This window comes from Gavialis gangeticus, unplaced genomic scaffold (assembly GCF_001723915.1).
Source record: "Gavialis gangeticus isolate Ggan-Ray unplaced genomic scaffold, GavGan_comp1, whole genome shotgun sequence".
In the NCBI taxonomy this organism is placed as follows: Eukaryota; Metazoa; Chordata; order Crocodylia; family Gavialidae; genus Gavialis; species Gavialis gangeticus.
In genome coordinates this window covers 19,157,673-19,170,196 of record NW_017728998.1, presented here as the reverse complement: position 1 = coordinate 19,170,196, position 12,524 = coordinate 19,157,673, and the positions used below count along the sequence as shown (strand labels likewise).

General features: G+C 48.5%; 1 protein-coding gene across 1 annotated transcript in view; it reads right to left on the bottom strand.

Annotated features, from left to right (window-relative positions):
* CES2 (carboxylesterase 2) overlaps positions 1-12,524 on the bottom strand; it is a 39,591-nt gene that overhangs the window by 15,925 nt on the left and 11,142 nt on the right. Inside the window, exons 2-4 of the mRNA XM_019505561.1 lie at positions 8,284-8,488; positions 5,710-5,848; positions 2,648-2,781 (exon numbers count right to left, since the gene is read on the bottom strand). Coding sequence (XP_019361106.1) covers positions 2,648-2,781; positions 5,710-5,848; positions 8,284-8,488 — 478 coding nt within the window. The remainder of the gene's footprint in view (positions 1-2,647; positions 2,782-5,709; positions 5,849-8,283; positions 8,489-12,524) is intronic.

Genomic DNA, 12,524 nt, shown 5'->3' with positions numbered 1-12,524 from the left:
GGGGGGAGGGAAGGGGGGGGGACCCCGGGCAGGGAAGGAGCTGGTGCGGAGTGCGGGGAAATTCAGCTCCTCCCCTGCCCCATGGCTGGTACTCCCTGATGCAGCGGCTTGCAGCCCACTGTTCTGAGCAGACACAGGCATCCCCATGCAGGCTGCGAGTGACTGAAGCGTGGGGTGCCGGCCATGGCGCAGGGGAGGATCTGCTTTTTCCCATGCTCAGCACCAGCTTGTAACCCACCCCCACTGGCAGCCTAGACCCTCGCGCTTGCCTGTCAGGGCTGCAATGAGGCAGCAGCAGCTGCGGCCTTCCTACTTGCTGCACCAGGCAATGTTTGCTGCTGCTGCCCACCCGGAGCTTGCACGCTGGGCAGCACAGGGACAGCGGTGGCAGCCTCACTGCAGCGTGAGCTCTGGGTGGGCAGCAGCAGTAGCAGCAAAAGCTGCCCAGCGCAGCAAGCAGGGGGGCTGCAGCTGCTGCAACACAGCCCCAACAGGCAAGCCCGGAGCCAGCACAGGACCCAGGCTGGCAGCAGGGGCAGGTTACAAGCTGGTGCTAAGTGTGGGGGAAAAGCAGTCCCTTCTCTGCCCTGGCGCCCTGCGCCGTAGTCACTCGCAGCCCACGTGGAGATGCCTGTGCCTGCTCAGGACAGCCCTGCGCAGGCTGCAAGCAGCTGCAGCAGGAAGCGCCAGCCATGGGGCAGGGGAGGGGCTGCTTTTCCCCATGCTCCACACCAGCTCCTTCCCTTTGCTGCCCCCCGCCTGTACTGCAGGGCTGGGGGGGACTGCGAGTGAGTGGGCACGAGAGTCAGTGGGAGCACAGGGCCCGCACTGGTGTCCCAGGGGCAGCTCCAGCAGGGGCCAGAGCAGGGCAGCAGGGTCCCAGCAGGGTCCAGAGCAGGAGCTCTATGGAGCCAGGCCAGCTCCCTCCTCTCCCTGCTGGTGCAGCCCAGCCCGGCTCCACAGACCCCTGCCAGCCTGCAACCCGCCATCACTGGGCCTGGGACATTGGTCCTAAGACATTGGGACACTGGTCCCACAGTGGTGACCAGTGGGTGGGGCACCTATCAAGGGGCAGGGCTACCCATGCGGCCCTCGACAGCCTGCCAGAATTGGGTAAGTGGCTCTCCGCCTGAAATAATTGCCCAACCCTGACTTAGTCCCATTTTAATACAGTCCTCGACTGTGGAGTCTGAGTGTCTGTTTATGAGCAGCTTCCTGGCTTTTCAACATGCATACCTGTACCAGGATACAAACTGGTCGAAGCAAGCTGTTTGGGTCAGGTGCCTGTAGAGAATCGTTTCCCTAGCCAGGTCTCTGCAACCTGTTACTACCAGGAGGAGAGCACAGACTTCCTTCCACACCCCTCTGGTGTATGGGCAGTCCCAGAAGAGGTGGTCGATTGTTTCTGCCTGCTAACAGGAGGCCTGTCTTGAGCAGCTCGATGGACCTCTCTGTTCTGCACTGTTTTTTTTGGAGTGCAGGGAGTGCTAGGGGAGAAGGGTTTTACCTGCCTGGGTTCTCATTCGAGTGGAAGCTGTTACTGCTGATGCTTTAGCTGAGCTGCTAGCACTGGGAAACAGCCAATAGTGCTGCGGACCCCTCATTGCTCCGTTTGCCCACCCACCCCTGAGGGGCAGGGCTGACCCTCCCATGGCAAAGCCCCCCCAAGTGAAGGGGCATCAATCAGCCCCCTCCCACATAGCAGATACACTGTCTATGGCTGGGTAGTGCAGGGCTCTCCATAGCATGCAGAGACACCAGGATGCAGAGATAAACCAGGATAACGGTTTAGATTTCAGCACCCATGACCAATGCCTCTCTCGCCTCACCCTAATGGCGCTACTACAAGCTAGTAAGGACATGGTCACACACTTGCGTGCCTGAAGCAAAATAAATTGTTAATATTGTAATGATTCTTTTTTGACAGGGCAGTGAGCATGGCAGGTAGGGCACCTCCAGTAGAAGAATCCAAGTGACAAAATATGGAATTTCCCTAGAAGGGTAATAAAGAGTTGAAGTGTTCATACAACAGTTTAGAAATGCAGACAGACACAGGAGTGGGAAGGTGGGCAATAAATGAGCTTTAGGAGGGAAAAGGAACCCTGTTCAGTGTGGGACAAACTAAACCTAAAAGAAACTGAGTACATAGTTCAGAGAAAGATTCCGTCACTGGCAGGAGAAGCCACATGCCAGAGAGGAAGTTTCCCTGACTCCCTAGAAGATGCTGATCCTAAAGAACGATCAAGAGACTTGAGGAATCTGAAGCAGAAAATGAAACGTGTTCCTTGTTTTGCATGAATCTAGCTTTTATGAGCTGTTTATGGTGAAGGCCTATTGTTTTTAGAAGCCCTGTGCAATTCCTGAATCTGTTTCCATAACCATGTGCCCCTCAAGAGGCAAACTGCAAGGCAGCAGAGTGCATGATAAGACTAAGACTCCAGGGAGGGCTAGGGAGTCTGAGGGAGTTGACCCTAGTGTCAGAGTCCAAGCAGCTAGACTATGGAGGTTGCAAATTTCAAAAAGGAGCACTAGCAACAGATTCTACTCCCTGCAAGTGTGCTTAAATTCAAGGAAGCTTAAAAGGCACACATCCTGCATGTAGGATCCAAACACAGCAGCTTGACCAGGGCTTGTGACAGTGTCTTACCTCAAGAATCCAAGGATACCCAGCCTATACTGGATGATTACCACGACCACGTTTTCATAGGCAGTCAATGCTGACCCATCGTATGCTGAAGCTCCACCTAGCGCGAAACCTCCTCCATGAATCCACACCATAACCTAAAATAAAAGAAGGGCAGTCAAACTGCCTGCCATCCTAAATTTGGTAACTTTGTAATAAAATGTAAGCACACAAAGTACTGCATATTGCATTTTCTATTTGAAAATTCTCCTTTTAAAAGGCAGGTGAAAATAAGTTCATGCAGCTGGTACTGTGAGGAGTCATTCATGCTGTCCATTTCTAGTTTCTTTTATCACCATGAACTTGATAAGACATCTCTAACCATCCTTCGGGTTTCATTCATCTCTCCAGTGTGATAAAACTGTAATTTAAAGGGGCTCAGAGATCATTTAACACTAACCATGCTCTTATCAAGTAATTTCCAGTTGTTCTGTTTTTCAATTATTTATACCTAGCCTTGGACTTCGTATTTCTAAACAAACGTATTCCCTTCCATGACTCAGCAAGAATGCTATGGCTGTTTTATGTTACTGTACAGCACGCAGGGAAGTGGTGAACACTTTGGCGTACAGAGTCCAAACAGCTCCCTGTCCCAAACAGCTGATTTCAAGTCTGGCACAATGAAGTGAGGTAGGGGAACAGCAGGGGGAGGCTGAGGGAATGAAGTACAGGGTTACCCAAGTAAAAATACACATCATGGTGTAGTAAAGGACTAGGTCAGAAGAAGGGAATTGCCTTATACCTTGGTAAGCTCAGCTCAGAAAAGATACTCAATGGACAAAAGACGACAAGGGAATTGTGAAGAAGGGTGTAGGAGACGCAGACAAATAAAAATATCAAGATGGGCACTGTTTGCAACACAAAATACTGGGGGAGTAGAAAGCAGAAGAGTTGGTTAAGAAAGTGGGGGCAGAATTCAACTGGGTCTTCCTGGTGAAGACTGGATGTTTGAACTTGATAAAGCAAAGCAGAAACCAGGGCCAGAGAGCACAAGGAGTGGCAGCATGAAGAAGGTCACAAAGAAAGGGATCTCCACAGTCACGTTTGGTCTGGACAGGGTGACAGGGATATCCGGAGACAAGGGAGCTGCAATAATCAGGATATAAATGAAGATGGATTGGATGAATGGGGTGACCATAGAAAATTGTAGAGGCACCTCATATAGGACAGCCAGCAAGGTTTGGAAATGGCTTGGATTAGACAGATAAGTAAGGGGGAAAGAGTCAAGGCCTGGGAGTACATGAACTATTCCCAGGTGTTACCAAGAAGAACGTACAAGAGACTGCAGTGGTACTTGTGCTTACAGACCATTTATTCTCCTATGCAAAACTGCTGAAATGAGGCCCAGGACTAGAGGGGACTTAAATCAGCAGTCTAGGGACAGCCCTACATTGTATAGGGCCACCTACAACTACCACCCATTGCATGCTCATGAGACAGCTCCACATCTGTTTATCTATGTTGTTATCTCCCATGTCCCGGATCACTGCCAACCCTTCTCAGAGGCCAGGAGTTAAGAAGATAAGTTCACCAAATTCTGCTATGGCCTGCTGGTGCTACAGTTAAGATAGGGCTATTACAGGAAGCAGTTGCTAGTACTCTGACAAGGGTGCGGGTGCAAAAATCAGGTACACGCACATGGTGCTCAGGAAGGGAGCTGCCAAGCAGGTCCTGAGCACCTGCCCACCCATGCAGAACTCAGAAACACAGCAGCAATGCCCCTCGGGGGGGAGGGGGAGGGGTCCCCACACAGTTGCTCTTAAGATCTGCCCCCAGAGTGCTTGAGAGCAGCAGTCTGGGGCACTGGCTTGCCCGTGGCACTCCTAGGTCTGGCCTGGACAAGTGAGAGTGAGTGAATGGGCACACTCAGGAACATATGACTCGGAGCACTCAGGACGCCCTAGAGACATACCCCAAGTGACCACACAAGCTAAGGCTGCTATCAGCAGAGTCAACATCCAAGCAGAGGCAATGCATTCATGAATAGGGGTCTACTGAACACAAGGCAGGGGCTGGCCAATTTTGTGGGCAGATCCCAGGGCCAGAGGTCATTTTCACAGGCTGAACATACCAGGCGCCCCCCCAGACCTCTGACTGTCAGTCCTACCCCTCCTTGCAGATGGCCAGACAGCCTGAAACTGTGGTTTAACTACCCTGCTATTAAACCTGGGCAAGTCATTAATCCATGTGTTATTAAGCATGGATTAATGGCTTTCCTGGGCTTAATTAGGGTAATTAAATCATGGTTTTGGGCCATCCCCAAGCAGTGGCTCCCTGCAAAAAAAGCAATCTTATTGGCAAGCAGAGACGCCCTGCAGTCTTGGAGCATGGCAGGGATGCTTATAGCAGTGAGTGAAGCAAGCAGCCCCTCCATGGGGCCACAGACCACATACACAGCATGTGCTATGGTGAACCCACAGCGATGGGTAAAGTTATTAAGTGTTGGCAGTTCACAGGTCATGCCTGACTTGCTGCTTTCTTCCCCTTTCCTCCCTCCCCAAGGGATGACAGGCTCTTGCAGGGCTGATCACCCCACTCGCTGCTGCGAGCAGCGCCCCCCTGCCTTCCCTCCAGCTTTCCCCCTTCCAGCTTCCCCATGTGCTCCAAGACTGCAGGGCTTCTCTGCTTGCTGGTAAATTTGCTTTTGGTTTTTTTTGCAGCAAGCCTGCCAAAAGTGCAGAGCCCGTGTTTTTTCATGAATCCTGCCCAAAATGGCAGTTTCTACAAAAACTGTGCAACCGCGATTTCAGTAGGTCCCTATTCGTGAAAAGCTCTAAAGAGAACAATGATGAGCTCACCAGAGCTTGGAGTAAGCAGACAGCTGCTATCTGGACACCCTAGATACCTGGAACACAATAGCAAGCAATGCATGTTGTTGCCAAGTACCATCTTGTGTAACCTGAAGCCAAAGAAACCCGGTGTCCTATTTTAAGATTATGAAGGAGAGATTTAAGAGGACATTATGACCAACTTATTCCATTCCAGCAACAGAATACAGTACAGCACAGAGGTCAAGCTTTGCTTACAGGTAACTTGGCTTTCTTGTTTGAAGAGGCAGGAGTGTAGACATCCAGGTATAAACAATCTTCAGAAATTTCAGTGGTAGGATTTTCAAATTTTTCAATTATTTTCATCGTTTCTACCCACTCCAGGTCTTGTAGACACCTGCATACATACAGACAATACCAACATCAAATAAAATGGCAGTAATGGAAAAGCATCTGAGTAGCTTTACCTGACAAAAATGGATTTCTGATGATAATGTTTCTGAAGATTCACACACTTATGGAATAATCTAAAATAAGTCTATTTTAACTTGCTATTTTTTTCATACTACAAAATTATTTTGAAATGCAGAAAACCAGCTTTAATGAATTAAAGAAGCAAGAGCTGAAATACTGGTCTAGATAAAAATAGAAAAAAAACATTTGCCCCCCACTCCCTACTGGTAAAAATAATTGAGGGACATAACACTTTATAGTTTCATAGTTTCTAGGGTCGGAAGGGACCTGAGTAGATCATCTAGTCCGACCCCCTGCCATGGCAGGGAAGAGTACTGGGGTCAAACGACCCCAGCAAGGTGTTCATCTAACCTCCTCTTAAAGACCCCCATGGTAGGAGCCTGCACCACTTCTCTTGGAAGTTGGTTCCAGATCCTAGCCGCCCTGACCGTGAAGTAGCGCTTCCTGATATCCAGCCTAAATCTACCCTCCGCCAGCTTGTGACCGTTATTCCTGGTCACTCCTGGCTGTGCTCGGGGGAACAGGGACTCCCCCAATGCCTGCTGGTCCCCCCTGACTAGTTTATAACAGGCCACTAGATCCCCCCTCAGCCTTCTCTTGTGGAGGCTGAACAGGTTCAGGTCCCACAGCCTCTCCTCATAGGGCCTGCCTTGCTGTCCCCTGATCCTTAGCTGCAGCCCAAAAGAAAGCCAGGGCATAGGTAAAGAAACTCGGAGTTGAGATTGCCTTACCAGTCAGTCCAACACATTTCTGGACCTGTAAGGGTTATTTTCCTCAGATATTTTACTCTTATTTTTAGAAACTGTACAAAAGATTGGAAGTGGACATCTAATGCACAACATAGGACTGCATGACAACTGGCACCCCTAAAAGCTAGAACTGTTAGACAATGATATAGACTGAAAATAGTTTATAACTATCCTATCAACAAGGGTCTTCCTGACCAGGACTGAGCATGGACAACAGGGGTAAACATGGCACCCCTCTCTTTACACTTTTTCCACCATCTTCCTCTGCTCCATCACATCAAACAGAAACCACAGAACTTTGCTTTCAAGGCTGATCTGGGTCCATCCCCCTCTACCTGTCATTTCTCATTGTGTACGGAGAAGTCGACTCCTAACTCTGATCAGCCTGTAATGCCAGCCTCTAGCACCCTCCTGGAAAACGTGTGAATACCACTTTCATGCTTTTGGCCCCTCCTGCTCAAGAGGGGTTTCTCACTGACATCTATGAAGTTGTGTCACATCCCACCTTCAAGTTCTCTTTTGCCCCAAGTGCCCACAAAAATCTTGACAATGGTGAGGCACTGGCATGCCAAGACAGTGAACTGCTATTCTGGCCAGTGCTTTCTAATGGTCTGTTCCTACCCTCTCATCTGTCTGCAACCCCCAGCTGCCTTTGGTCTCAGTCATAGGTTGAAGCCTCTGGACCAAGAATCATGTTTTTTGTTTGTTTGTACATGGTTGTGCGAGACAATGTCCCAGGCCAGGGTGCTAAGGTGTAAGCAAGTTGCCTAGCCTGCTAGCTTCCACAAGTGGGTTTTGCTCCCCGAGAAGTTCCTCAGCTAATCCTCCCAAATGAAACATGGGAACAAAGCAACAATTAGACAAAGCCAACCCCTTCTTCCTTGTCTCAAGTACTAGGAGGGGAGCCTTTCTCCTCTGGCCCCAACACAACAGCCTGGCCCCTCCTTGTAACAAACTGTTCTGCTCACAGCTTGCTTTTTTTACCCTTGCTTACTCTAGGAGCTTGTTGTAACTCCTAGCAGGATGCTTCCTGCTTAGCCAAATTCCCTGTACCTAGACTCTCTCAACAGAACTATTTCTTCGCAGAAATGTGCCATCCTGTTATACAAGGTAACACTGATATCACCACCAAAAGGGTGCAGAGATAAGTTATTACAGTGTACACAAAGCACCTTGGGAATTACAGTTAAAATCATTTATGAACAAGATCCTATTTAGGCAGCTAGATCCCAGTTAAACTGGCTCATCAGATTTTATTTTCTGGGATTCTCTCTCACAGGGTAACAGAGAGAACATCCAAAATGATAAGTGTAAAGTCCCGTTGTCATTTTCTTTTTCTAAAATGTGGTACCTTTCATTTCACACCTGACACTGACATGGATCTCTAGCTTTATATTAACTACTGAAAATATCGCTGTTAGGGTATTTTTAGTAAGGAATGAGACCATTCAGTTCACAAGAGAAGTGGCAGGAGAAATTTTAGAAGTTCATGTTCTTAATGGGACAAAACATTACTACCCCAATGTTTTGAGTAAGGTGTATATGGCTAATTTTAGGCTAATTTGGCCAACAGAGCAGCTAAACAAAATTGAAGGCAACTGGATCTTACATCGGTGGGAAGGAAGTTGAATCTCTCAGATTGCTCCATGGTTCAGGTGGTTGTGGTGGGGAAAACCTAAGAGGTCCAACAGGTGGTTTTGCAAAAGGAATTCCAAGAAAGACATTCACAAGTCTGTCAGCTCCAGCTACGCTGATCTGTTTTCCTAGGAGTCGCCCATATTTGGTGACCACTTCTGGTTGTCCACCTTTTTGCCCTGTATAACAGAGATAAGACATCGACACATTACTTATTCTGAATTATACATCTCATTCTAAGACTATATAAACACAGGCCAGAAATAAGTTGCAGTTTTAACAGGGATGTTAAATTAACTAATGGATACGGTAGGCTCTTCATTACTTTGTCTTTTAAGCATTGGAGTGGATGTCAGGGAAGCTGCTAGGTGAAATTCTCCAGCCAAGGCTATGCAAAGCATCAGACTACCTGCAATCAATCCAGTCACTTCTGTCCTTATGATATTTTTTCCCTATTTTATAATGGACAACTGGCAGAAAGATATGGTAACATCTACCAAAATAACTTTCTTTACAGTAACTTACTGGAATTTTTTTCCTACATAGTCCCAATCAGAGGACAGAAATACATTTCAACTACGGTAGCCTTATGTTGCCTTGCCAAACAAACAAAAATGGGTTTGCTCAAAGTGGTTACTGAAAACTGAATTGATATAACATGGCTAATTCCAGCATGGATCTTTAGTATCTCTCCTTACACTGGTTAGTTTCTTTCCCAGCATGTGAGCTCTTGGGGCAGAAATCAAGCCTTCATGTGTGTTCGTACAGCTTCTCACATGTTGCGGGGCATTGCTGGAAACAATAACCATTAAGAAAGGGTAATTCCTTTCCTTTGAATCAACACCCTCCCAGTGCTGTTCCCGAAACCATGCCCAAGCAGGGATGCTCAGGAAAACTAACATGAATCAACTAAAGGTGTGAATTGCAAGCACATAAGCTAATTCAACCCCTGCACAGATGCTCACTTTCAGGAGCCTTGAACAAGTGTATCTTAATCCTTGCTACAGTGAACTAAAGCTACTTTACTCCTAAATGAGAGTACCTTTAGGGAGGTTAAATGTCTTTGTGTCAACATTTTAAGAAATCGAGTTGCTTCTTCCATAGTATTTCATCCCCATGCTGACTTCAGGTCAAGTCCAGCGAGCAGCTGAACATCCTCAGCTGTCAGAAGGCCTCCTGTGTGCTCTTGCTGTAGCTCATGTTGATGCTGCACCTTTGCTCCAGGTCAGATGTACACAGATGAAAGTAGAAACTGACCTTTACATACTCAGAAGCTGAGAAGATGCTTTCAGATGGCTTCTTGCAAGCAATCTGATGACCATTCCTGCAGATGTCTACTTCCTCCTTGTGGAAAGACTGGGGTACCTGCTTCAAGGAGGGCCCCAACCAAGAGATCTGTTCGGCCGTTGCAACCCGGCTGTGCTCCGGAGGGATCTCCCGGTCCACTCCAGTGGAGTCTTATCAGCCTGCCGGATGAACCAAATTGGTTTAATTATGCCGCTGGGAGCCATTTCCGACCCCAGGAGCCGGCAAGAAGAAAATAAGTAAAGGAGAGGAAGAGGGGTTGGCAGTGAGAGGAAACTCCACCTGCTGGCCAGGGCTGAAGTCCCTGGGAATGGGGCAACATACCTACTGGGTCGTCAGAGCTCAGAGGAAAAAAAACCAAAGAGAGAGAGAGAGGAAACCCTGGCTCCACGTTAATTGATTGTGGCAGGTTCTCAATTAAGCTGGCAGGATCAAGTGCATAAAGTGCATGACAGCTCTACAGGGCTGCCATGTACAAAAGCCAGGGGTGGAGGAGTGCTAGATACTTGTCATTGCTCCGAGTAGTAGGCCTATTGTCTTCTAGGATTATTGTGCTCAGGAGTGAGATCTTTCATACAGGAGATGATCACTGGGTTACTATGGGATGCAAACAGCATTTCAGTTCCTGGAACCATGAAAATGCCAGAACCACCTTGCTTAGGCTGCCATTCTTGTAGTTGCCCTAAAACTCTTAAGGACCTCTGACAGCAAATCTACATATCCCCACAGAACACAATGCCAGAGCCAGAACCTCAGGGTCACAAATGCTGCCTGCCACCTGCACTAGGGTTTGAAGTTTTGGTGTAAAGAAGCAAGGATTTCCTGGTGGGTGATCAGGATGCATAGCACAGGTAGGAGTCTCGCTTGAAATGTAATCTGTTTCTGTTAAAGGTAGAAGCAATGGGAGGGATTAATACAGCAAGTCTCTACCCAGTTCCCACCACCTCCCACCCTCTGCCATGAACTCATAGCCATGATGCAGGGGGTAAAGGTCTCAAGTCAGTTAGAGGTGCTAAGCAACACCATTGCACAACTCTCAGGACTTGTTCGAAGAGATTTTTATTTTTTTCCTGTCATTTTTTTACAATTCCCAATAGGCAAAGTGTCTATGGGTTCAAATGTAATGAATTCCATATTAATGAGATTATGCATTAGACTATGCGATATTTGGTTTCTTTTGCTGGGACTATTACCTCCAAATGTTTGTGCCCTTGATGAGTTTCCTCATTACAGATAAGGATGTGAAACTCCAACTGGAAAAAACTTCCTCTTTATATTCCTTTTCTTCCCAGTCACCATAGACAAATTGCTGGCCTTTAGAAACTTAAGACCATTGCAGAAAAACACCCTTACGACAACATGATTTTCTATTGCTGCTTCTGGTCAGCTCATCTCAAAAAAATGGTAGAGTGACATCTCAAGAACTAGGACAGCTGTAAACTACGGCCTTGGAGTGCAGAAGTAATGAGAGACTTCTATTTTTAATGTTAATCCAAATGGTCAGTGTCTTCCCCAGCAGTATGAGTTGACATCCCCTACCCTGTCTCTAGCCTGAGGGCAAGAAAGAAGTGCATCAGGGAAGATATCACGGCTAAAGTGCATTGAAGTTCCAGATTTTATGACCTGCTGAGAGAGGGAGGAGCAGGCACAGGAGGAGGAAGCAAAAGTGCAGCTTATGCACAAGCAGCAGCAAGATAGAGGTTCTGAGATCACAAGCTGCAACAAGGATCTATCCACGGAGGAGCAGGGCAGGGGCAAACATCTGCACATGCAAGAGTCTCTAGACTTTGGCACAGAGCCTGGCAACAGCCACCAGAGCACTGGCTAGTACCACTGATTATGATTAGTATGTATACTCTCAGGCTTTGCCGAGACATTGACTTCCATGGACCTCACGACAGCTGTGACTGATGCACAAACTGTTTAAAAGCTTAAGCTGGAATATGCTGTTAGGTTGTGCTTAAGGGTAGGTACAGGATGGCTCAACACAATATAAATGATAAATGGTGCAAGATGCACCATACTGCCAAGAAAGAGTAATGAGGATAGAATGATGATACAAAGCAGGATGTACAACAGGTACAAATGTAATACACTTATCAATGTATAAAAGAGGGGTGGGCAAAATACAGCCAGCAGGCTGGATCCAGCCTGCCAACTGATTGGATCCAGCCCGCACGTGGGTGCCCACCAATTGATTGTATTCAGCCCACGGCTGCACCTGCAGTGCTCCGCATGGGGCTGAGCCCTGCCTATTCCTGCCTGGGGCATCCCACGCCACACTCCTGCCCTCACTCACCAATGGCCCCTGCCCCAGCCAACTTCCTGGTGGGTCTGCTCCTATTGTGGCTGCAGCAGCCTGGGTACTGCTTAGCTACTCCTACTTGCAGCAGCTCCTCCTCCTGCACCACTCCCAGGTAGCGTGGGGAAGTGATGGCAGCTGTTGGGATGGGTGCTAGGCACCACACGCTCAGCCTGGTGAGAAGGGAGCTGCAGCTGGGTGATTTCTGACCCAGTGCACAGGGCTCCAGCTCGCAGCCACCTTCCACCCCACTCGGCCATCTGATGTGATGAGCAGCCACATGTGGGCAGGTATAGTAGGTGGAAGGCAACTTGGAGCTGAAGGCCCATGCCTGCAGCTTCCCCTCTGCCTGGCTGGGCATGTGGGCCCACTGCACGTCCCCATGGACACCTCATTTCCCTATGTGACCTGGTGCCCGGAGTGGCGCATTAGGAGGAGCAGCCACTGGAGGCAGGGGAACTGAGCAGTACCAGAGCCGCTGCAGCTGCAATGGGAGCAGCCCCACCAGGAAGCAGTGAGCACTGGTTGGAGTCAGGGCTGTCAGTTGGGGTGGGCAGAAGCGCAGTGCAGGCTTCCCTGGGAGGGAGTGGTTAGGGTGCAGGCTGGCT